The 23,352-nt window shown below is 38.5% G+C and overlaps 2 protein-coding genes across 7 annotated transcripts in view; one reads left to right on the forward strand and one right to left on the reverse strand.

Moving 5' to 3' along the window:
* ABCB11 (ATP binding cassette subfamily B member 11) overlaps positions 1–23,352 on the reverse strand; it is a 72,851-nt gene that overhangs the window by 35,348 nt on the left and 14,151 nt on the right. For 2 of the 5 annotated variants that reach the window (XM_054830833.1, XM_054830828.1), the window contains exons 4-12: positions 19,456–19,583; positions 18,212–18,309; positions 16,306–16,368; positions 10,637–10,739; positions 5,633–5,654; positions 4,161–4,208; positions 4,017–4,065; positions 1,872–2,113; positions 142–229 (exon numbers count right to left, since the gene is read on the reverse strand). In XM_054830833.1, the coding sequence (XP_054686808.1) occupies positions 142–229; positions 1,872–2,113; positions 4,017–4,065; positions 4,161–4,208; positions 5,633–5,654; positions 10,637–10,712 (525 nt within the window). In that variant the 5' untranslated portion in view covers positions 10,713–10,739; positions 16,306–16,368; positions 18,212–18,309; positions 19,456–19,583. Of the gene's footprint in view, positions 1–141; positions 230–1,871; positions 2,114–4,016; positions 4,066–4,160; positions 4,209–5,632; positions 5,655–10,636; positions 10,740–16,305; positions 16,369–16,402; positions 16,545–18,211; positions 18,310–19,455; positions 19,584–23,352 lie in introns of those variants that run through there. The other 3 variants (XM_054830831.1, XM_054830830.1, XM_054830829.1) reach the window with 3 other exon arrangements.
* DHRS9 (dehydrogenase/reductase 9) overlaps positions 1–23,352 on the forward strand; it is a 41,773-nt gene that overhangs the window by 3,472 nt on the left and 14,949 nt on the right. For both annotated transcript variants that reach the window (XM_054830844.1, XM_054830845.1), the window contains one exon: positions 22,183–22,530. In XM_054830844.1, coding sequence (XP_054686819.1) covers positions 22,212–22,530 — 319 coding nt within the window. In that variant the 5' untranslated portion in view covers positions 22,183–22,211. The remainder of the gene's footprint in view (positions 1–22,182; positions 22,531–23,352) is intronic.

The following is a 23,352-nucleotide window of genomic DNA, read 5'->3' on the forward strand; positions in this document are numbered from 1 at the left end:
TTCAGCCAATAGACTGAGAACTGAGTGTCTGCTCTGCTCAAATGGGCAGCTGACTAAGCAGTTAAAGGGAACATAATTATTATAAACTTAATTATTTAGTGATTTAAACTTTGAAATCAAAATAGGGAACAAAGTACTGACTTGGAGATATCCTAACAAAAGTACAGCACAACCAATTCCTGCATAGTACCCTGCAAACTTGGTCATTTCTTGTTCAATGTCCAGCAGCCTGTGGGGGAAAAAAAAAAGAAAAAAAAAGTTAGCAATACTGTTTTAAGTTTCTCACATATTTCTAATCTGGTGTTTCTTCAAGTTGGAGTCACGTCAGCTAGCAAGTCAGCTTGTTTTGTTGATAGAAGCATTGTTTCCCTATACTGAGGCTAGCACTAGCAGTGGCTGGTTTGCCTGTGGCACAGGGGTGGGGTGCTGGTTGGTACCAGGAAATGTTCTGCCGTCCTGGAGCAGCTCTGCAGTATCTGAGAAACCCCACCAGACTGCACGCTCTGAAACAGCACAGGTGAGAGGGCATTTGAGGGAACAGCTGCCCAACAAGCTTTTATTAGATGTTGAATGCACTTACTTTGTGTGATTACACCAATTTACAGCACTTGGATGTAAACAGTGTTTTACAAAGAGAAATGAAAGCTGCTAAAGTAAATTCAAGTATTATTTTGTACCATAACCTTGCTAATCTGAAATGATCATTTCTTTTAGCTCAAGTAGGAGTATTAAATTATTGCTAATATCAGTGAAGAGCATTAAATTGCTGGTATTGCATTTAGATTACTTTGAAATGGGCATTTCAGGTTGTTACCGGTTATGCTTTTAGACAACTGTTTAAAAAACATCCTGCAGACAGCAGAGTTTATTCTGTTTACTTAGAATTTGGTACACTGAAATTTTAAGCCAAAAGGGAACACTGTGCACCTGACCTGATCTCTTGCAAAAAACAATCATAGAAACAACTCAGGTGCCTAATACAGATATCCAGTACGGGTTTTAATGCTTTAATGTATCCTGCCTGGTGCGTAGTTGCTGTTTCAGAGGAACAGAGGTCTGCAGCAAATCCTGTATTCTATCTGCCAGCCCCATCTCAGAGGGCTGGCTTGGACAGCCTGGAGCAAATAATTTGGCCCCAGCCACGTACATCTAGGAATGTGAATCACTTCCCATTTGCTCTGAATTTCAGAGACCTTTAAACAAGTAACTTTTAATTCTAATTAAATATCTAATTAAATGTGACTCAGAGATTAGAAAACTCTTAGAATGATGCACTGAAAAATGAGCCTTAGGAAAGGCTACAGGTTCAAATTTGCCTTTGACAGATATCTGTATCTGAATGAATCATCTAGACTCCATTTATTATAGTTAATGGAAAGAAACAGGCACGCTTCTAGGGCAGTTCATCTGACCTGCCCTAGACTTCTCCCATAAACTAAGATGAATTGCGTCCCAGAAGTGCTCATTTCTCTTCAACGACTAAAGTTTAGCTAACTTGCTCAGAAGTCAGCAGGCACCTGTAGGTAGCTAAGTCCTAACCAGAATGACCAGAAGTCATTATTACCTACAGTGTCATCAGAGAAAACAGATTAACGTACTCAGATGTGTAGCAGATACATCTGTTATCAGAACAATTATCATCAAAGAATATTCTTGCTGCTATCTATAGCTGAAAGACCATGCTGACCTTCTCTCCCTCCAGGTAATATCTCCAGCTCAGAAACAGGATTCTGTAACAAGAACCATGACCATTTTCTGCCTTATGGGTAGAAAATGTAAGATTTAAAAGCTGAAGTGGACTTTCACTAGCTATACATTCTCTGACAAGCCATAATAACAAAGGAAAAGAAACAAATACATCTACTACTTACCCACATCTTATTGTGGCATTCTTTTCATTCTGATGAACAGTACCATTAATCCACATTATGGTGTTATTTACACATGTCTTGCCTGGGTCTTTAAGCTCTTGCATTTCAATATCATATTCAATAAATGTGTCTGCCATTGCGCCAAACACAAGCAACACAGCTGGCTGGGCTGCTCCATGAACAATAGCACAGAAACTACCAACAGCCATCATTAAAATTTCCACAGATGAAGAAAATCGAAACTAAAGAGACAGGAAAAAAATATGGTCTCTGCTGAGAGTCTTCATGCTGGTTGTATACTGATAAATCATTAATCAGGTGGATCAGATACAAAACCATACTCTTTAAATTTCAGAATTATCTTCAATACAGAAAGAAGACAAATCTTTCTCTCCAATCTAATCTAATTGCACCTGTGATTACAGCCTCATAAATTATTATGAGCTCCCTTGTAGCTGACAGCAGAATCTGACCATCTGAATGAATGTATTATCATATAACATTAATAGCTCAGTATCATTCCACATTATCACCATTCCAGAAACTAGCTAAAAAAAGATTAACAGTAATTATAACTCATATATATAGTCTGCTTTGCAGATTTCCTGTGGGGACAGAGGGAGAGGGAAGGGAGGAAAACGCCTTAGGGCATTGTGCAGAGCTTCTGAAAAGAGTTAGCCAATTTCTCAAAACTCTGAGGTGCTGTGGTAGAAAGCCACTTCTCAGAGCAAGTTCTTGTAATTAATATTCTAAAACGAGTTGGCTGAGCCAGGCAATTGTGCATTAGCTCTTAATCTGGGAGAAATGTATAGAAATATGGCATAGTATGTAGTAAAAGAAGGATTGAGCTAAGTCCTATTACTTTACATTTGCCATGGGCCAAGAGCATGCACACATGTAGCTGGTGACTCAGCTAAGATACAGCGACTTAAGTGACCTTTGTCATGATTGTGTGAAGTCTGATTCTCACGTTGAAGTCATGCGTAAATATGTAGATCAAATTTTCTATATAGAATATTAGTATCAAATGCTATATATTTTGAAATAGGAGTGTAAAGGGGAATCATATAGCCTGCTGAAGAACCTGTCCAGGTTCTGCAGGTGCTATGATACGTGTAAAAGAAGAAAGGGTAGGCATTTGGAGCACATATGGAAAAGGGACATTAGGGCAGAGACAAGGTAAAACCAAGTTAGTTAACATAAAAGAGAAATAAATAAAAGGTCTTCCTACAAAAAAAGTCAGAAGAAAACTGTAACACTACAACTGTTTTGCAGACCTTGCTCATAAGAAGTCTAGGAAAAAAAAACCCCACACAGAAAACACACAGATATGCGATATCTAATCTCTCAGCACATTTGATGCAAATGTACAGTGTTACCAACTGCACTTTAGAAGTTAAACATCTGTGCAAAACAGGCTACAGAATTCAAACCTCTCTGCTTAACAGACATAACCCTCTGCGTGGACAGACTGTTCTCTCCACCCAACTCAGAGTACCTAGCTGCATGGGTGTAACTGCACTAGCCCAGTGTTACAGTCAGGACCATATTAGTTTGGACAAACTAGAGGCTAATTGCCTAGACTACATGCAAAACAGAAGTAATAAAACCTCTTAGCTGCATGCTGCTGGGTTGCACATCTCTCTACTACATTAATTTTAAAATTTAGATGCACCCTATGGGATTCAAAGGCCCATCAAAGGCTAGACATACCATACAGTACTGTGCATTCTCAAGTTTCTATAGTTACCAAATCTTCTAATACCCATGGAGAAATTACAAGGGAGCTAAATTATCTACCAAATATCACACACCAAATTTTTGGCAGAAATAAGAATGAACCAAGGTCACCTAGATCCCTGCTGTGCATCTTAACTCTTTTCCCCATATCTACCTGTAGGTTCAATATAATGTGTTTAATAGACAATGATGACACAAATATCAATAATCAATACCAAGCTGACAAAATGACAAAGGGTTCTATTAAATTCCCATTGACTTTAATGGCAGGATTTCATGCCAAATAGTTTAATCCTTAAAAGTTTGGCTTAGTCACAGCTATTCCCCAAAACAACCATATAGATTATTGTCATTTATTCTGCAGCACAATACACATAAAATATTTATAGTCGTTGCTCTCATTACCAGCTGAAAGAAGCCAACACGAATACTGTTTTCTTTCTTTTCTGATGACCTTCAAGAACAGAAAACATAAAATTTTAAACTTGTATTTTAGTACATATTTTCTTCTATATGCAAAGATAGTACACCGAATTGAACTTAACTCACTTTTCACTTTTCTTCTCTATAAAAGGTTCTTCATATGTATAGAAATTCCTAGCAAAAAGGATAAGATTTTACATTAATTCTTTTATTCTCTTGGTTACTTCTCTGAAATTACATTTTATTTGAGACATTTTGCCCAGAATTTTAAGAGACGAGCTGTTTCTTTCAGATTTCTTTGGAACTGGTGATTTGATGGTTCTTTTAAATTTTAGACAGGGACTAGAACTGAGGTTAGGTTAAAACGATCTGAAGGCTTATGCTTTGTTTCATAAGCAGCTCCTCAAAACACTGTTTCTGTAACATGGATTGTGTGTTCTTGGAGGTCAGTTAGAGAAAAACCTACTATCCAAATTATTGGCTATTCCTTTCCTTAAGGCAGAGAAAGGTCCTGTTCCCATTCCCTCTTATATTGCCTGTATGTTTATACGTCCATAGTGGCAGTAGAATCTCTCACCCTACCACACAGGGTTTTATTCAGTGCTCACATTATGTATTGCTATTTTGTATGATCAGCTAAAATCTAAAGTACTAGTTGCACCATTATGGATGGGATCCATACTATAGCAAGTAATCAGCAGCTGCGTACATTCAGTGATGAATGAGTAGGGATTTTGAATTTGGGTTTGTTTTTTTTTTAATGAAACAAATGAATTCAAGATATATTTGTTATGAACAGTTTTCAGAAACCAGATCATAGAAAGCCTGAAGGAAGCTTCATGTGTTTAGTAGGTAGGACCATATGTGCGTTACATGTGAAAGTCCAATGTAACTTGGGTTTCAAGGTATGTGCAAGGACCATGGTAGACCTTGAGGCTGGTGCTCTCTGAGATGGGCAACCTGACAAAGGCAAAAATTAAGAGATGCTCTTGCTTCTTCATTCAAGGTGTAGTTCTCAGACTGTGTACACTGTGTCAGAAAGAGCTGGCACAAATTACAGCACCCACTAGGATGTCCAGTCTGCTACAGAGTAGTCCCAAGATCTAGGAAGAGGGAGGCTCTTAACTCCATTCAAATCTCAGATGATAGCTGAAGGTCAAGGTCTCTAAGTCATTTCAGCTTTTAACTATTTGGAATTCTACATTTAAATCTTAATATCTGAGCTCAAATGATGTGAACTAATTCCTTTTATTTTCAAGTCTCACAGTTAAGATTTAAGATAACTTAATCAAGATTGATTAAAATTCCTGAAAAACTCATTTCTCAAACTAAAAGCACTGAAGAAAGATAAATTTGAATACCAAAAACATTTTCAGAAGACCGACCATATTTTGCTGCTATTACTCTGTGTTTTTAATGTTTTCTAGGACTGTTTTGGTCTACCTGTGTCAGTTGTATCAAATAAGACAGTTCGACTCCTACAGAACAACTCTTGATTAAATACCATATATTCTATAAATGCACCATTGATCCAATGACATTAACTTCTTTGAATATTCCTAGAAATATTGATTGTTCCATTTGTGTACATGACTTACTCTGAGTTCTTGAAGCTGTTACCTGTTAGGGAAAATAAATGCACAGTCTTGTTAATAATTAATTATTAAAGTACATAATATTCTGTAGACATGTGACACACACCCTAGAATCCCATGGGACCTGATCATTCCTGAGTGATAAGCATCTTATTCCCACTGATACATCTAGCCAGGGACATGAACTGACATGGGCCCATAAACTCCTTGGTAAATTTATATCAATTTATGCCTGCCTTCTCTTGAAGAAGTAGTCTCAAGTTTTCAATCCCCCAGGTGGCAAAATGGTTTTCGCTAAATACATTGTTCAGGACTATTGCCAAAAGTCAATTTGTTTTCATTGCAAACTGTTTGCTAGTATTCAACTAGTTCTCTTGTACACTGTCTCATCAAGGAATACTACTCCACTGGCAGCCCATGCATGATCCCTGAAAGGAGGAACGGTAGCTCTTCACTCTTGCCTTCCAAATCCTGTGGAAGAGGGGCAGCTGTGCCCCTGGGGAGTAAGATGAACTTGCAACACTGATGCCTATTCTTGGGATACTCTCTAAGGAATCATAGCTTAGAGAAATGGAATTATACTACAATATATAATTATGCTCTAGGGCAACTCCTTAGTCCCCAGAACAGGTCTGGATTTAGCTCCCTTTCAAGAGACATTGTCAAAGACGTCATACCAAAGCACAGCTTGTGTTTGCAGAGACCCCAAAGAAGATATGTCATCATAAGGGCTGACATAGAAAATATTTGCTGTACATCACTTGAGATGACAATGAATAAAGAGCTAGTTTTATGTATACAGCACAGTTTGAATAATCTAGAGGACACCAGGCATATGCGCCTTGCTCGTTTACGATGCACTTGGCAGCTCAGCATCAGATTCAAAACCACAGGACACTTTTCAAGCAGTGCCTTCCTTTCTTCACATCTAGTGACACAACACTGAACACGCACAGGCCTGTGTCGCAGAGCAAACACAGAGGAACTCTGCATCACAATTCAAAGAGGGTGCCAGAAGTCACTGCAACCACAAATTTTGTCTCCATCATTTTCCTACCCAATGGAAGAAGGCTTTTCCACTGTCTCCAGGGTTTTGCATTTCCCAAGGTAATGATGTTAGATGGAAGCAGTCTGATTTTGAGACTGAGGGAACAGCTGATTACATCTCCTTTTTGGGGTTAACAAGATAACTTTATTTGGCTCTAGCAAACAATGACCCTATTGGTTTTATTCTGCCCTGTTTGTTACTCAGGGATGGTAAAAAGAAAAGATTCTTTCAATAAGGGCATATGTCTATCCCAGGAATCCCAGACATTTTCCAGGAAGGTTTTAATTTGTAAAATTATTATTACAAAGAATCATTTAGTGTTAGAAAAGACGTGATTGTGAAGGAAAAAGAAACATCTGTTTGCAGTTTTATGAAGTTTGGCAGCTGGTAACAGCTGTAATGGTTTGAAACCATTCCTAGAAGCTTCTCCAGGGTTTATCAGAAAAAATGAAGTTTAGAGAAAGCGTCCTCTGCAGGCTGGTAATGCAAAGTGTTTTGCAAAAAATGAAGGAATTGGCTACTGGGAGGAACAAAAGAGTCTAACGAATTAGCTTTCTGAGTCATATCAATTTAGAGAGTAAAATAAGCATTTCCTGAAGGTGATGAAACCCTAATTTATGAACTTGAAGAGGGAAACAAGAGTATATCAGTGCTACTCAAGAGTGTGAGTAACTGCAGGCCAGCTCTTGCGGGCCAGCAGTTTTTAAGCAGGAGGAGAATTTGGAATGATGCTACCTATGCTTAATTTGAAAGAAAGAAACAGATGAGTAACAGCTCACACTGCTACAGTTGAAAAAGTAGAAATAGAGGATAGAAGATTATTTTTATTGAAAAGGAAAGAAAAGAATGTAGGAAAGATGAAAGAATTTATTAACCCTAAGGAAAAAAGCTATAGTAATCTTTGCTAAAAAAATTTGAAAGAAGAATTAAGGTATTTCAGAAAGAAATTTTACAAGTTGAAAAAAAGCACTGAATCCAGGAAAAGCTGAACTTTGCTAAGAATTTGAGTTTTTACTGGTATTGTGAGAACACAGTAAAAGTTAAGCCTGAGGAAACCTGATATTTGATTCAAGTGATGAAAAAATTATACTCAAAAGGCTCCCAACTAAAGCTGGCTATTAATTACACCTACAGATGTGGTGTTCAAGGGGTGATCCAGAGAGGGCTAATTCTTACTAATATGTACAAAAGATGGTTATTGAAACAAACCTCACTGGAGATTACAGAGCAGAAGAGATCAATCAGCAGAATGCCAGTAGGGTTTTAAAGCAATGATGTTTGCTTTGGGAAAGGTGCTCTAGCAGTTCAACAAACTGCTCACTACATTAAGCAGAAAAACCAGTGCATTTCCAAAGAAACTGAGAAACCAGAGGCAAACCCACTTGGATAGGCCAAAAAAACCCCAACTGTGAAAAGAGGTATAGAAAGTCTTTGGCCAAAATCCTATTACAAGTAAAAATGACAAGTAAATAACACAAACTAACAGACAAAAACCAATCCCTCAAACCAGCTAGATAAATCTGGGCAATGTGGGAGAAGTTCTAAGTAAATGGCTGGAAGAGATGAACAGTTTTCTGTCCCAGAAGTAGGAGGGCATACCCCTTTACCTATTCACTCCCTTTTCTCATCATTCTGCCCCTCTCTCCACAAATATTAGAGCCCACAATGCTCCATGCATTCAAACTGCCTTCAGTTAGCAGCCTAAATGAGAAGTTTTAAAACCAAAACAAAACACAGCAGGGGAGGGGAGTGGGGAGATCTGTACTGCTTCAGCACACAGATGGCTGTTCATTCCAGCAGGATGCAGAGCAGTGTGCTGGGGTAGCAATACACTGGGGAGAGAGCAGACTTTCAGAAAACATTCACGTTGGTTTCTTTCACAGTCATAGAGCTGAGATTGCTGCTGCTGTGTTGCAGACTTTAAAATCAGCTGCAGAATCTAGCATGCCAGCTTTGATTTTAAGAACACATTTAAGTTATTCAGAGAATAATTTCCTAGATTTGAAGTTCCTAACAGAAAACAGACTTTTGAATCTATTGATTATCTAGTCTAGGAGAATAATCCCAGTAAAGTGAAAGTCATTTGATGTGCATGGTTAAAACCAAAGGAATTATCTGGCTAACACAGAGAGACAGAAGGTGGGAACATAACACTTGCTGCACGTGAAGCTCTTGTTCAGTTTCTAATGTCAGACCAAAAAAAGCATACGTACTGTCTTCTAACAGAACAGCTGCTTTTATATTTGCAGACATCAGTCAATCTCTACAAAGTTAACCACAATAAAGGTTTAGTCCAAGCTCAGACTGAATGCTCCAAATGTGTTCAAACTACTGTTATGCCAACAGTCCTATGAGACATCCTATTACAGATAAAGATTAGAAAGAAATCCCAAACCCAACCAATAAATACTAGATTTGAAATACAGACTTAGCATCAATCAGCAACTACTCAGTTTTAAAAATAACAACAGACATCATAGATCAAGTTATAGCTGGGACACTGTGGTGCTATATAGCAGGGCGAGAAGCTTGAAGAGGGCTGATTCTCCTATTACAAATCAGCCATAAGGTCTTGAAAAAGTTTGATTATTGTCTGAAATTTCATTATATACATGGTTATGTAAAGAATTTTGCTGCATGCCACAAGTTTTAACAAAAGGTAGATGTATGGTTTACATGGAATGAAAGAGGCTGAGGCTGGACTGCCTTAAATCTGAACTGTTGTCTAGGCAGGGAAAAAAAAATTCACTGTAACACAGTCTAGTATGGTTTGCTTTGATTTCTTTTTGTTGGTGAAAAATAGTTCTGAGAGAGGGATTGTCTTTCAACACGAGTCTCCAGTTTTCTGGAGGTAATCTGTCATAAAGTATTTCAAGTGAAATAAAACTGCATAGTCTTTATCATTATTCAGCTTGATTGTTCTAACAATACATCTGATGAAAAAAGAGAACGCAAGATAAAAAAGCATTCCTCCTCCTTAAGTGTTTTGTTCAGAGCCAACTGGAGAACACCTATTTTCTTGATGAAGCAGGTGAAATTGGGAGCGAATACCACGTTTGTAAATCCCAGTAAGACCCGTGTTTAGAACATAGACTATTGCATGCACAGTCTGAAGCATTTAATTGGTTTCTAGGAGAATGTTTTTAATGAAAGCTTAAACACTTCCAGGATTAGGCCACAGCTGTCAGGGAATTTGAAAATACAAAATGTATGTACGCTTAGGGAATCTGGTGATATCTGACTGCTGGAATCCTTTTGTGAACCTTTTTACTCTATGTGAGGAGCATGTACATTGCATTGTATTGCAATTTATTTTCCATTATGTGCTACTGTTTTGCTTTCCTTTGTACCTTACATTCAGTATAAATATTTAACGCCCCTCTCTTTGTCTGCTTTTCTCAAGTCTTATAAATAGAACTCAAAATATTTAGCAGTTTCTCTTCACGTTTCTCCTTTACTCTTGCTGCATTTGTATTGGCAAAATGGAAAATTGCACATTGCAAAGGAAAAATGGAAGAAAAGAGGAAAAGCTCTGATGAGAAGGAATGCAGATCTTTGCAAAGCAATAGCTCATAAGAATTCTGCCTAATATGACTACAGATATATGTGTTTGTAGAAAGCAGCTCTAGAAACTATGGAAGACAGAACTTTTTGCGTTTTTTCCCCCAGTAAGGGCCCTTTACTTGTATGTGAAAGTGCTGGGTATAAAAAGCTACGTAGATACTGTGAACTTGTAGACTAAGTAAAGCTTGTCCATGAGTAGGGATTGTTATATTTTTTTTTTACAGAAAAGCTGTTTTGCAGGCAGCATACCCATAACAGCAGGTATCACATAACTCTGTATTTATTTCACAGGCCTATTTGCTTTGTATTCTGTAGACTACTTGCTTCACTTAGGCCACCCACCACCTATTTTACATGCTTTATAAAATAAGGAGCTGACTGAAGAATAAACTTACATTTGCCATCCAAGTCAAAAGCATGGTTATCCTCTCCCAATCTCTTGATGCTACGCAGAACAACAGGGTCAGACATAATGATTAGTTACTTAAATCAGAAGTCCTGAAGGGGAGGAGAAAAAAAAAAAAAAAAGAGTATCAGCATACGTTTTTCTGTGAACATATGAGAATATTATGTTAAACTCCTGCTTACCTCAGTTTTGCCCTCGTTATCCCAGGGCAATGCCACTGATTACAGCGCAAGATAGAACAGAACAGATGTCCCAGACACAGTGAAACTACAGAGTAGAAAAACACCTCAGAGCAGCATGCCCAACTCACCCCTAAGTGCAAGGCCTCTGAAAGGCTTCAATGGCTCCTGCCTCGAGTGAGGGCTGCTCTGCAGGGCTTTGCAGCCCGCTGCAAACAGCCCTGTCCCCATTAATGGCTGTATTAAAATAACCTACCATGTTTGTGCAGGTGACACCCATAGGTTATAGACTGAGATATTAATAAGATAGATCCTGCCTCAGTTATGAGGGAGCAGCAGGCAGGAGACCTGCCCCTGCCTTGTCCCATCCCACCTGGAAGCAGCCAGCAGGACCATGACAGGGGGACAATCGGGGGACAAAAGGGGTGGCCAGGGTGCACCCCAGGGCCACACCAACATCTGCAGCATCACCACCACCAGCTGCACACAGCTCTCGGCTGGGACGAGTTACCCGGCAGACCTGCTCCTCTGGACGGGTTTATTCCTAACTAACCACACCGCCATGTCAGAGCAGATGTTGTACATGAGAAGAAATAAGGAGACAAAGCTAACACTTTTTTGTTAAAAAAGCACTTTTGTCAGGAAAAATCTGCCAGTAGCACTATTTTTGGCCAGGCAGGCCTGGCATCCAAGATGGCACCCAGAAAAAGGTGCTGCAGAGGCCCTCCCAAAACATGCCCTTTCATAACCAGAGTCATATCACCCACACCTTTGTTTAATGTAACATATCCCAAAGCATAGTTATAATACCTTATGCAAGTCTTTAAACATCAACATTTCTATACTTCTGTATAAACCTCTCACAACCTCTCATTTTAAGCATATTACAACACATTCAGATATCAAACCTTTAACGTCTTTTACCCAAATAACACAAGAAGTCTTCTGTGTAAAGGTCACATTTCCACAGATTATTTGTGTTACACCACCTGACTTTCCAGACAGCTGAGTTTTTACCTATTTAGCCCTCTACAGGAACCACTTCTTTTCTGCTAATAATATTAAAACTACCAAAATCCTTCATATTGGGTACAGCTGTGTGATTAGCTACAGCTGGGCAGGTCTTTGCCAGTGGAAAGGGCTGAGGAGAAGCTCGACTCTGAAGTTACCAGAGGATGAAGGAAATACACCCCTTCCTAGATCCAAAGGGAGCACCTTTAAAGGAGCCAGTCCAGTGGTTCAGGATACATACGTGACTTTTAATAATTTCACTTCCCATAAAGTCCCAGCCTTTCATTTTTGTTACTTCTCCCTCCAAACTGGCTTTCAAGAACTGCTAACTCCTAACCAAACCCTTCTCTTTTTTATCCTCTTCTGCTGAATTTTATGTGTACATCTCTTGGCACATCACTGAATCATCAGTAAATCAGGCTGGAAAGCCCAAAGTCTCTTAATTAATTCTAAGCATCCAAGGCAAAGTTCAATTATTCTTGTGTCATTTTAACTGATGTTTATCAAAGATGCCTGAAGAACTCCCCAGGCAATTAGTGCTTCGCTATCCTTATTGCTAAAATATTTTTTCCTAATGTATAATCTGAATCTTACCTGTCATAATTTAAACCCCCTTACTTCTTGTGCAATCCACCAAGGATATGGAACATAATAATTCCTTTCCACTTTGTAAGTAGGCTGTATTTATTTGAATAATACTAGAAAATCTCCCTCTTCAGATGAAGAAAGCAACTCATTCAACTTTCCTTGGTAGGGTGTATTTCCTAAACTTCTGCTAATTTCCACTGGTCTCCTCCGGATTCTAGTACATCTTTCTTGAGGTGATGAGTGCATAACAGCACTACAGCCTCAGTCTTACCAACACTGAGAAAAAGGAGGATTATTTCATGTTTCACAGATTACATTCCTGTTTATGCAACCCAGTATGACATTTGTGTTTTTTTTAACAGAAGTATCACATTGTTGATTCACATTCAGTTTGTAATCCACGAAAGCCACTCATTTTTTGCAAACAATTTGCTACTGAGACAGTTGCTTTCCAAACTCTGTTTTTACAGTTGATTAATCCTGCCCACTATTGTCCATATTTAATAGTGCCTTACATTCTTCAGCCCATTTTACCTGTTTAAGGAGATTTTGACTTCTAGTCCTGCTCTTCAGCATATCTGCAGTCTGTCTTCCCTTTATGTCATGATCAAATTTAATGAGGGTATTCTCTATTGCGTAATCCACATCATTATTGATGTTACTGGATTATACCAGAAGCCAGACAGACTTCTGCAGAACTTCATTCAGTACATCCATTCATCTGGACATTGGTTTATTGATTGCTACTCTATGGATGTAGTTTTTCTTGCCTAAAATTTTCTGATGAGCACATCCGCTGGTCGGTAAATTCTGACCCCCTCACATTCTGTGACCCCCTAAATTGTTACCCAAATTCTCTCCTTAAGTAAATGTGTAAAGCCAAATCACCACTGCAATACCAAAATTTCTGGCCAGGACTAGAAGAGTCATTTGCAACACAAAATCACAGGAGCTTTTAATTCATCCACACACACTGAAAAAATTTACAATCTTAATCGTAATTTTCCCATTCTCTGAGATGGATGGCAAATGGGCTGAACAAGCTATGGTACTTCCTCAGTCAAAGTCTCTACCATGCGCACATTTCCAGCTTCTCTTTCTGCTCTTTTATATAACAGAGAAAGCATCTCAGACCTGCTTCTGATCAGAAGGAAAGGAAAGCAGCATATACATATCACTGTTTCACATGGGACCTATCTACAAATCATTAAATTTCACTTCAGCTGGATTTGCATTGAGCATATGGAAGATTTAACAAAGGCTTAATTTCCAGATGACATTAGTCAGTTTATAGTGAAATAAATGTAGCTTCCCAAAAAGAGTAAACATATATTCCTGGCAGCTTTAAGTCCCTGGAGATTATGTTTTCACTGAAGATGAGAGTGACAAGTTTCCCCAAGTGGGAAAAAAATTTTCATTTCTTCAGTGAAAACAGAGTTATTTTGCTCCCTCCCTCCTGCCTTTTGCTGTGTCTGATTGATTGAAATAGTCTCAAACAGAAGATCTCAAAAAACTGTTTGTTCAAATCATCCTAAAGTTCCAGAAGTTTCTTGGGGGGGGGGGAGGTTTCTCAACCAGCTCATTTTTGGCAGTTTTGTGGGTGATCACACTCGAGACAATTTTTTTATAAGCCAGTTCAGTTGTGCGGTTGGAGCTGGACATCTGAAAACACAGACTTTTTGCTCCATTTACAAAGTTTGACAGTGGTAGCACAGACTGGGGAGCCCTTCACAGTGACATGACATGACTCTAAGGAAGATACAACTTAAAGATGCTATTGGCCTAGGGCTGGCCAGCTTTTTTAACCTAAGTATATGTTTTCAGGAAGGACACAAAAACCCATGAATGAATAAATTTCTAAGAAAGCCATCAGTGTGAGAAAAATAATCAAATCACAATATTTGTATCTTTGTTAAAACTTTTCAGATTTTTGGTTCAAATGGTTAAAGCATTATTGGCTGAATTAATAATACCCAGAAGATACCATACACTCATGTTTTCTTTGGCAAAAGATAGTTCACCACAATAGTAATTTCACTAGCATTTGTCCTTAAACTTGAAGCCATCATTTGCTTCTAGACCTAGTACTGACTGCTTTGCATTGTTTAGCACACAAGTAATGGAACTGTATAAAGAAAGCTGAGCAAAGAGACAAACTGCTGATTTTACACTGAAATTAGTATAATTGGAAATGCCACCTGGATTACAAAAATGTGTTCCACTGGAGGACATAAGCAATGTTCCTACCTGTTTTGCTATCAAAATAAATCTAAACTTTAAGTGTGGTATTTACACACATGATCCAGCAGCTTTAAAATACTTACAACTTCACAGAAGTTGTGATATAAACCATTTGAACCATACTACTGAATGTGGCTCCCAGTGAAAAGCTATGAAGCGGTTAAAAAACCAAAACCGCACAGCATTTCTGCTTCACGAGGGTAATGGATAATATCACACTGTAAATTGATGAAGGCAGCAAAAGTAAAGCAAAGCAAAGTCACTCTCTGCCTGCCCTCTTTCAGCTATTTATTATTTGACTTTGCAATCGTAACATCTATACAAAATTTTGTAATGGAACACTGTAAAAATCAATCTGTCCTTTAAATGCCGGTATAGAACATCATGCTGGGAAGTCTCATTTCAGTGCTTGCTCTGACACTGTATTTTAACACTATGAAATGTATTTTGCAACTGATTTTTTTTAATCCTGAATGCCGATGCAGTTTTAAATAATAGAAAAAGTCAAAAAAACCCCCAATGACTGATAGACTTCAATAAGGATTCTAGTTACAAACACTTGCTAGAGCTAGCTAAACTTTCTGGAATTATGTCACTTTTCCAATAAAATTGTAATTGTCCCACATTTTTGAAAGGAAACACATTTTTCTTATATTTTCTAAAGCTCAAATACTATCCACATCCTATACTGTCCAGCAGGCATAATTTATTAGCTGACAAACAGATTAGTATAGCAGATTAGCATGCTGTATTAGAATATTAAAATAACCTTCCTCATGGTCTGAATGTTTAACTGGGGATCACTTAAACATCTTGATAAATACTGCTGCTGATGTCTGCATTAAAAATGATTTAGATAATAGAAATCAGAGATAATAGATGGCATTAGATCATCCCATCTACCCCTGTATGTGCAAAATACAAACTAGGAGCAGAGAATACCTCAGAAACCGCACTAAAGTGAAACAGCATTTTACTCTAGCCAATTAAGGTATGGCTGCTGGATTTTTGATAAACAAAAATCATTAAGGAACTCAAAATCCAGATTTAAACAAGTAGTACTAGGAAAATGCTAACAAAGGAACATATTCTACAGCATGAAGTAACATTAGGACCTGATCCAAAGCCCTCTGAAATCTTCTTCAAATCACATCTTTATTCAGATCAGATCTTTATTTAACATAAAGAGGGGGAAAGAAACAACGAAAATTGGCCCTGAAAGCACTATCTGTAACTTTTCTTTAAAACCAGGTTCCTCAGATTTTAATGACAGCATACATGCAGAAAGACATTTTGCTTCAAAATAGAACTGGAATGTCTTGTTCTTCAAACAGTCCCATAAAAAAAAGAAAGAAAAAGAAAGAAAAAGAAAGAAAAAGAAAGAAAAAGAAAGAAAAAGAAAGAAAAAGAAAGAAAAAAAAAAAAAAAGAAAGAAAAAGAAAGAAAAAGAAAGAAAAAGAAAGAAAAAGAAAGAAAAAGAAAGAAAAAGAAAGAAAAAGAAAGAAAAAGAAAGAAAAAGAAAGAAAAAGAAAGAAAGAAAAAGAAAGAAAGAAAAAGAAAGAAAGAAAAAGAAAGAAAGAAAAAAAAAGAAAGAAAGAGACACAAACCACTATCTGTGCAAGGGGAATTTAGCATTTACCTTAAATTGTTCTGAAGGAAAAATACAGGTACCTTTCAGTTCAGGAAGTTTCATCAGTTAACTCTGAAACATTAAACATGATAGATTTGTTACTCACCTCTGGCTGTTAAAAATCATGTATCATAGAACAAATTGCAAGGACCCTGTTCAATTAGTCAGTGAAGCACCCAACCATTTCCCATCATGTTTTCATTATTCTAACCTATTTGTCAGAACTGAATCTTTAAATTGGGCATTGGCTATTTGCACCTGGGTCAATAACCATCCGGTCACAATGGTTACAGTTCATTGACATCTAATGGAGGGTTTAAATTTGACTAATGTAATCTCACAACATAAAGTCAGGGCACTTGGAAAGCAATTATACACGAGGAGTCCAGACATCATGCAATGCCTTTGCTTTTCAAAGCAGAGCTCACACTTAGCATGCAAGGAAGTCCAGCATCTCCAGACAAGGCTTGGCTTGCCAGACATAGAATATAATTTTAGCTTTACACAAATTACTTCAGTCTTTCAGCTTAAAGACTTTGCTCATCTAAGCATTCAGAAAGTGTGTGCAGAGCCTGCTTCACACTGCTAGTGAAGTAGATTAAGGCAACGATAAACTGGAGCTGAGACCACAGACTACCCCAACCTTTTTGAAGGGCTCCGCTCCCTTCTAAACCTATCGTTCTCTCAACTGATCCTTACAAAAAAATCCTGAAGATTAATAAATTCTGACCTGACTTTATGACATGGGCCATAAAAATGAATCTATGTTGAAAAATTATCTGTCCATGTAGAGTGAAGTGGAGAACATAAAGCACTCAGTTTTGGTCCCACTCCCACAGAGTCACCTTCCCCTTTTACAGCTGCTAGTAGAAAAACTAGCCAAATCCACTCCATCTCCTCAAGCCCTCTTGTACTTTGTTTCCTTCTGAAAGGAAAGGGAAGGGAAAACTCAGTTTCTGTTGCTAGAGTCATCCCTTCAATGAATGAACAATTAGCCACTGAACTAAAACAATAGAGAGCAGGACTTCAGTAAATCAAAGAGACTGAGGACAGATGCTCCCATCCCTGAATTCTCATAGGGGACACATGCAAAATCTCTGAATTTTGGTAGGTTATAGATAGTATTTAGTTCATGAAAGATGAGCTATACTGTCAGGATAATTCCCCTCAGTCGTGGTCTGAGTTGAAGGGAAATATTTTGCTTACAGCTCACGTAATTTTAATACCTCTTTGCATGGAAAGAAAAAGATCACAATTCATTGAGCCAAATGCAGTAAAATAACTGCTTCTTCCCTCAATTTGAGTAGCTGTTTATTCCAGCATATTACCACTCCAAATGAAGTTATCCTTTCTTCTCTAGATTTTTTCCAACAGTTCATAAAAGCAAGTGAATAAAAGTGAATCTTAGTTATTCCCAGGCAGATAATTTCTCAGTAAGAAATGAAAGCCCATGCGCTCTTTTGGCACAGAACTCCCGAGCTCTACACTGTAGTCTGTAACCTATTGATCTTTATTCCAGTATTGACAACAGCTAGTAGCGGCAATCAAATAAAATGCTTCCAAAGCTTCCTAAAGATAACCAGAAAATTTGCAGAGTGCTCACAGCTATGGAGGAGTAAGTGGCCACGGTTTTCCACCAAGTGAATAGACGCAGTCTGCCACTGCAGGCTAAGACTCCAGATGAGCAGCTTGTTTCTGTGTTTTGTGCTAAAGTCTAAATGCAATTACAGCAGTCTGGACTCTTTTGCCTGACAGAAGGCGTTAAGCAGACAGCTCTTATGCTTCATTAATTTATTTTTTAACCATTCATAGCCAAATTTATTTCTGCAGCTAGCATACAGTGGTTTCAGGGCCAAGAAGCCAGACCCTGGATTTTTCACTTGAGCGTAATGCCCATCTTAATTGTGCCACTTACAGTGATAGCACCTCAGAGTGCCAGAAGTGTAAGGCAGATCTCAATTTTGTAGTACACGTCTGCTCCTGCATAATGCTTTTTCTTCCTGTCCTCTGATCCTTTGAAAAACAAAGGAAAATACTTTGTTCATGTCTTTATTTCTTCTGGTTTTTGAAAATATTCTTTGTTATTTTGCTCCACATGCTATCAAAAATTTTTCACCTAAACAGTATGAAGGTAAAAGTAAAGTGAACTCTAAATAAAAGCAAGTTACAGTTCTCTTTTGGTACCCCAATTTAAGGTAAGGGACATTTGAAATAAAGTAGATGGAGTTTGCAGCTTGAATTATTAAGCAGATGACTTCCACATCTGTTCTTGGAGTATCACTTGTTAAATACTGTTTATGAAATTAATCTAAAAAAATTATTACAGTTATAAAGGTATCTAGAGGACAAAACCAACAAAATTGTAATGGAAGAGAACAAGCTCCTCTGCAGGACTCTGATCAGGGCAGAGACTGGAGGAGTGGGAAGCTACAGGAAAGGCCAGTACGTGCACAAGTTTGGTCAGGTTGGCAAGTACCCACATACTGTGTCTTCATTCTTTTCTTGGCACCACAGCAGCTATACAAACATGACTTAGTATTCACTTTGTACAATGCAAAGTGAATTTTACACTGATCTTACTGATTTCTGATTTATGAACTGTGGAATTATGTCAACCCCATGAGGTGCATATGTACATTATTTCCTTCAACACAGCATGACTTTTGAAAAAGTTACTGTCCTTTCCAAAGATGTTTAGCAAGTGTTCTACACAGAAACCCCTTTTTTGCACCTAAGAGCAAAATTTCCTCTTTTGATGGCTGGGTTTTATCATTTTTGCTGCAAGCAAAAAGCTGTGCATTGATAAGAAGTCAATTTCCTCTTTTTTTTTTTTCAGTCAAACTACATTTCTTCATACTGAAATGGGAAATAGCAGATATGTTCCTTACAGTGAAAGCACCTCTGGGCACAATGGGGATGCTTCTGTGATTTTCTCTTGTTATGGAACGTAAAAAGTCCAAGTCGGTGATTGTTAGGAATGGATACCTCCAGGTGGGAGGCTAGCACAAAGCAAGAAACAAACTTATTTCTTCTCCCATGGTCTAAATCAGAATCAGTGACACTAAGTCATGGTATATTTATTTCCTGGTCACAAAAACATGCTATACTGAAACTGCAAAATACCATCTGGAGTGGGTCAACTTACCTCTAGTTACTCACCTTGTTTCTATAATGAGCCTTTCACCATCTGCTCTTGGAAAGTACCAGAAGCAGGACATGTACTCGCTTATCCTGTTGATCCCACCCAAGTCTGGCAGCCAGTAAGTACTTTTTCTCCTCTTCAAACACTTGTGCAGATAAAAATAGCAGAGAAAGCAACAACACTTTTAAAAAACCAAACAAAAACAAACCTGTAAATTTTAAATGCAAACCATAACTTTTACATCAAAATTAAGTGACTCAATGTGTTAAAACAAAAAATTATTTCAAAAAAGACATCTCTGAGAGTGCTTGCCCCACCCTCTGGGCAACCGGCCCCTTGGTTACCTTGCCTGTTCCTGTCAGATGGTGGCATGTCCACGTGAGCCTGCCTGTCCCTTGCGCCTCTGCTTTCCAACCACTCCCAAATGTCGCCACTCAAATGCCTTTGCGGCTTCTGAGTCCCTCTTATCACTCTCCCTCCTGGAAACTGGAGAAAAATACATTTTCTCTTGATGAGCCCTTTGATTTTTTTCTGTTTTGGTTTGTGGCCCCTATAAAAAATTGGAGGTAGAACTTTACACCGCAAAGCCAGGCCACTGTGGGCAGGCGCTGGACCTGTCAGTCTCCCTGGCAGGCTGGAGCTGAAAACACAGCCTGTACAAAGCACTCTAACTGAAAACTGTGTTATTTCAGCACTTCATTAATTTAATACAAAGTCCCATCGACCCATTGATTAAAGATTACAGGGACCAGAAGTTAACCCTGATTGTCCGAGTCCCATGTTTGTAGACATGCCTGTTGCCATGGCAAAACCAGGCCTAGGAGAGCCTTTTCCCTCTGCCTAGCTAAATTGGCTTTTATTTTTATTTATCGATCTGATTACAGATCAGGCCAAAACTCTGCTTTATTTATGTTAATTTACTAGCTATACTTTGTATCTACTTTAAAGTTAAAGTAGGGCATAATGTATCACATTGCTGTCTCCCTCTTCTCTAGAGGGGCTCCTCTCAAACCTTCTCTTTCCCTGGGCCCCCAGTTTGCTGCCATGGCCAGACCCTGCGCAGGCTTCAGCACGCACGAGGTTTAGCTCTCTGGCATGGCTGAGGTCCAGAGGCCCATAGGTGTGGGAAGGCAGGAGTGGCAGGGAAACAGTGCCTCCACGCCAAAGAGGGCAGGTCTCCACTTAGCCTCCAGGAGCAAGCCTGGCCCTGGCTCTGATGTGTAATGGCTAGGGACTGCCCGGACAACTGTTATTCAGCTGAAGGCTGCAAAGGAATATGGCAATTCCAAGCACAGCAAGGGATATTATAAAGAGAATAGTAATTTTAATAAGGGTTGCAGGAGAAGGAAAGCCAGCCGCTGTGCTGGGTCTGCTATGCGTATGTACATATGCCGAGAGAAAAACTGTCTTAAAGGAACTTTGAAACACTACATAGGGAAGGCAGTTATGTAATTGCTTCTTCATACTTTCTTCACTACTGATGTTGCAGAGGAAGTTAAGCAACAAAAACTAGCATCTCTGCATTGCAACTTTTGCAACACCCTGGGTAACTTCCAGCCAGCACAAGAAACTGCATTTCACCAGCATACACTTTTAGCACCATGAACAGCCATGGGGCTTAAATAAAAACTGAGGCATGTTGAACCTCCTGTGTCAGAGCAGAAAGCGGTTTTACGTGCAGAAAGTAAAAGCAGTATTCCCATTCCTATTATGATGCTTAAAAACATGTCAGGTATTTGCAATTTCCTTTTAAATTAAGCTTTGCCAGAGGAGAATTTGGCCGTAGTAAATGCAACTTCACTGCATCTTGCCTTTCAGAGATGGATTGTCTATAAGCAATCTCTAAAAAGATCTGTATTCCTTTACATCTATGTAGAATTATTTTGTTAGTTGATTGCATTAAATCATCTCCTGTTTTTCGGACCATGAGCGCTCACGAAGTATAACTGAATTGCTTTCTCTAAGCAGAATTTCATCCACCATCAGTAGTTACTTGTAAGTTCATAATTAAGTCAATTGAAGTATAATCCCAGATAAGCAGGCTCTTCCCAAACATATTTTGCAGTATTGATGCTGTCACACTGACTGAGTTTCACTCTGGCAGGTGAAGTACTCCAACCTGCACCCTCCTTCCTATGCTCTGGAATCACACACACACATGCACACTCCCACAGCCTTGCTGGTGGGAATTTCTTTCTTGAGAGGTAAAGTGGCAGTACTTGCTACCTTTTTTCTTGTGAGTCCAGCACTGACAATGAAGGGGTTTAGTAAAATAAAGTAAATCATGGTTTTCGGTTAGCATTGCTTAAGTATTCACAGTAAAGAAAAATGTTCTGGGTTCCGCTGATCATGCTTGACCTTTTGTTGCCAGCAGGCCCTGGTCTTACTCTTTAATTTTCTATGAACTGACCTAAGTTCAGACATTTCTGTTAGTTTCCACGCAAATATTTCATTTGTGCTACTCTTCTAGTCAGTGTTTCTCCCAGGCATGTTTGATGGGAGCTTACTGAACTGGCAGCAGTAACCTAACATGCATTATTATTTGTAACGTTATTACAATATATCTCAAGTTCTCACTTGTGGAAGGATTTTTTTTCTTGTTTTAGCACAAGGAGGATGCTGCTCTGAATTATGCGTGCTTCTCTGAATAGTTGCAGTTAGCCAACTCCAGAAAAAAAGAAGAAAAAAAACCCAAAACAACTAACTGTCCCTTAAAAACTAGCAGCTTTTCTTTTTCACTTCAGGAGAACGTGTCCAGAAGACTTCAGTAAAAATGCTTTTCTACATGTTATTCTTTCTTGGCATCATCTCTCTGTGGTGGCATTGGAGGGCAAGAGACAGGATAAAGGTTCCAAATCTCACCGGAAAATATATATTCATCACTGGATGTGACACAGGATTTGGAAATAGGGCAGCAAAGATTTTTGATAAAAAGGGATTCCGTGTTTTTGCCAGCTGTCTGACTGAAACAGGAGCCAAAGAGCTAAAAGCTGTGACCTCGAAGCAGCTTCAGACAGTGCTGCTAGATGTGAGAGATTCAGACAGTGTTAAGAATGTGGCTGCATGGGTCAAAGCTGAAGTTCAGTCAGAAGGTGAGTACCAGGATATCTGTCTTAAAAAAAAAATCCCCAAACAAAACAGCAACAGTTTTCCTAAAAATACCATGCTACATTCACAGCTTATTTTAATTGACATTTGACAAGTGTGTGTAGATGTCTTGTCACCTTCGAGAAACATGGAAGAAGATCTCACTAGAGGGATGTTTTATACATCTAGTTAGTGGTAGGTAAGTATTTGGGAATGTGCTCAAAAAGTCAGGCTTATTGATACGTCATCGTCAGAACAGGAATCCAGTTCCTGGAACCTTCGTTGGGACTGTCTGCACTCACATGCATATCTGGGTTATGGCACCAGTGCTCAGCACCTCCCATGCTGTGTTACACAGCTAGGGAACAGATTAAATAAATTCCGCTTAACGAGCGTAAAGACTTCTTATTTTAAAAACTGAATACATGTAATAAATGACTTGTAAGTAATCACTCATTCTATCAAAAGCAAAAAATGCATATGAACTCTATTGAATAAATCTGAATATAACTATTTTAGAATATTGCTTGCATCTGAAAAATAGAAAAATCCCATATCTCTGACCCAACAAATTGTGCAAGACAAAATGCTGCTGCCATTTCTGTTGCTAATTGATCACAGTAGGAGTAGTATTGCAGTAGAGTTTACAAAGGCCCAAGATCCTATGGGCTGGATTCCGCTAACTTTAAGTCTTAAATCTGGTCTATTATGATGTGCCATAGTACCAATTGCACTTAATGCTAAATTCCAATCTCCATTTGACCTTTCATCTCTTCATAAAATTGCTTATAACTTGCCAAATTGCTTTTATTTGAAACTGTGCTTGG

This window comes from Grus americana, chromosome 6, assembly GCF_028858705.1.
Source record: "Grus americana isolate bGruAme1 chromosome 6, bGruAme1.mat, whole genome shotgun sequence".
Taxonomy (NCBI): Eukaryota; Metazoa; Chordata; class Aves; order Gruiformes; family Gruidae; genus Grus; species Grus americana.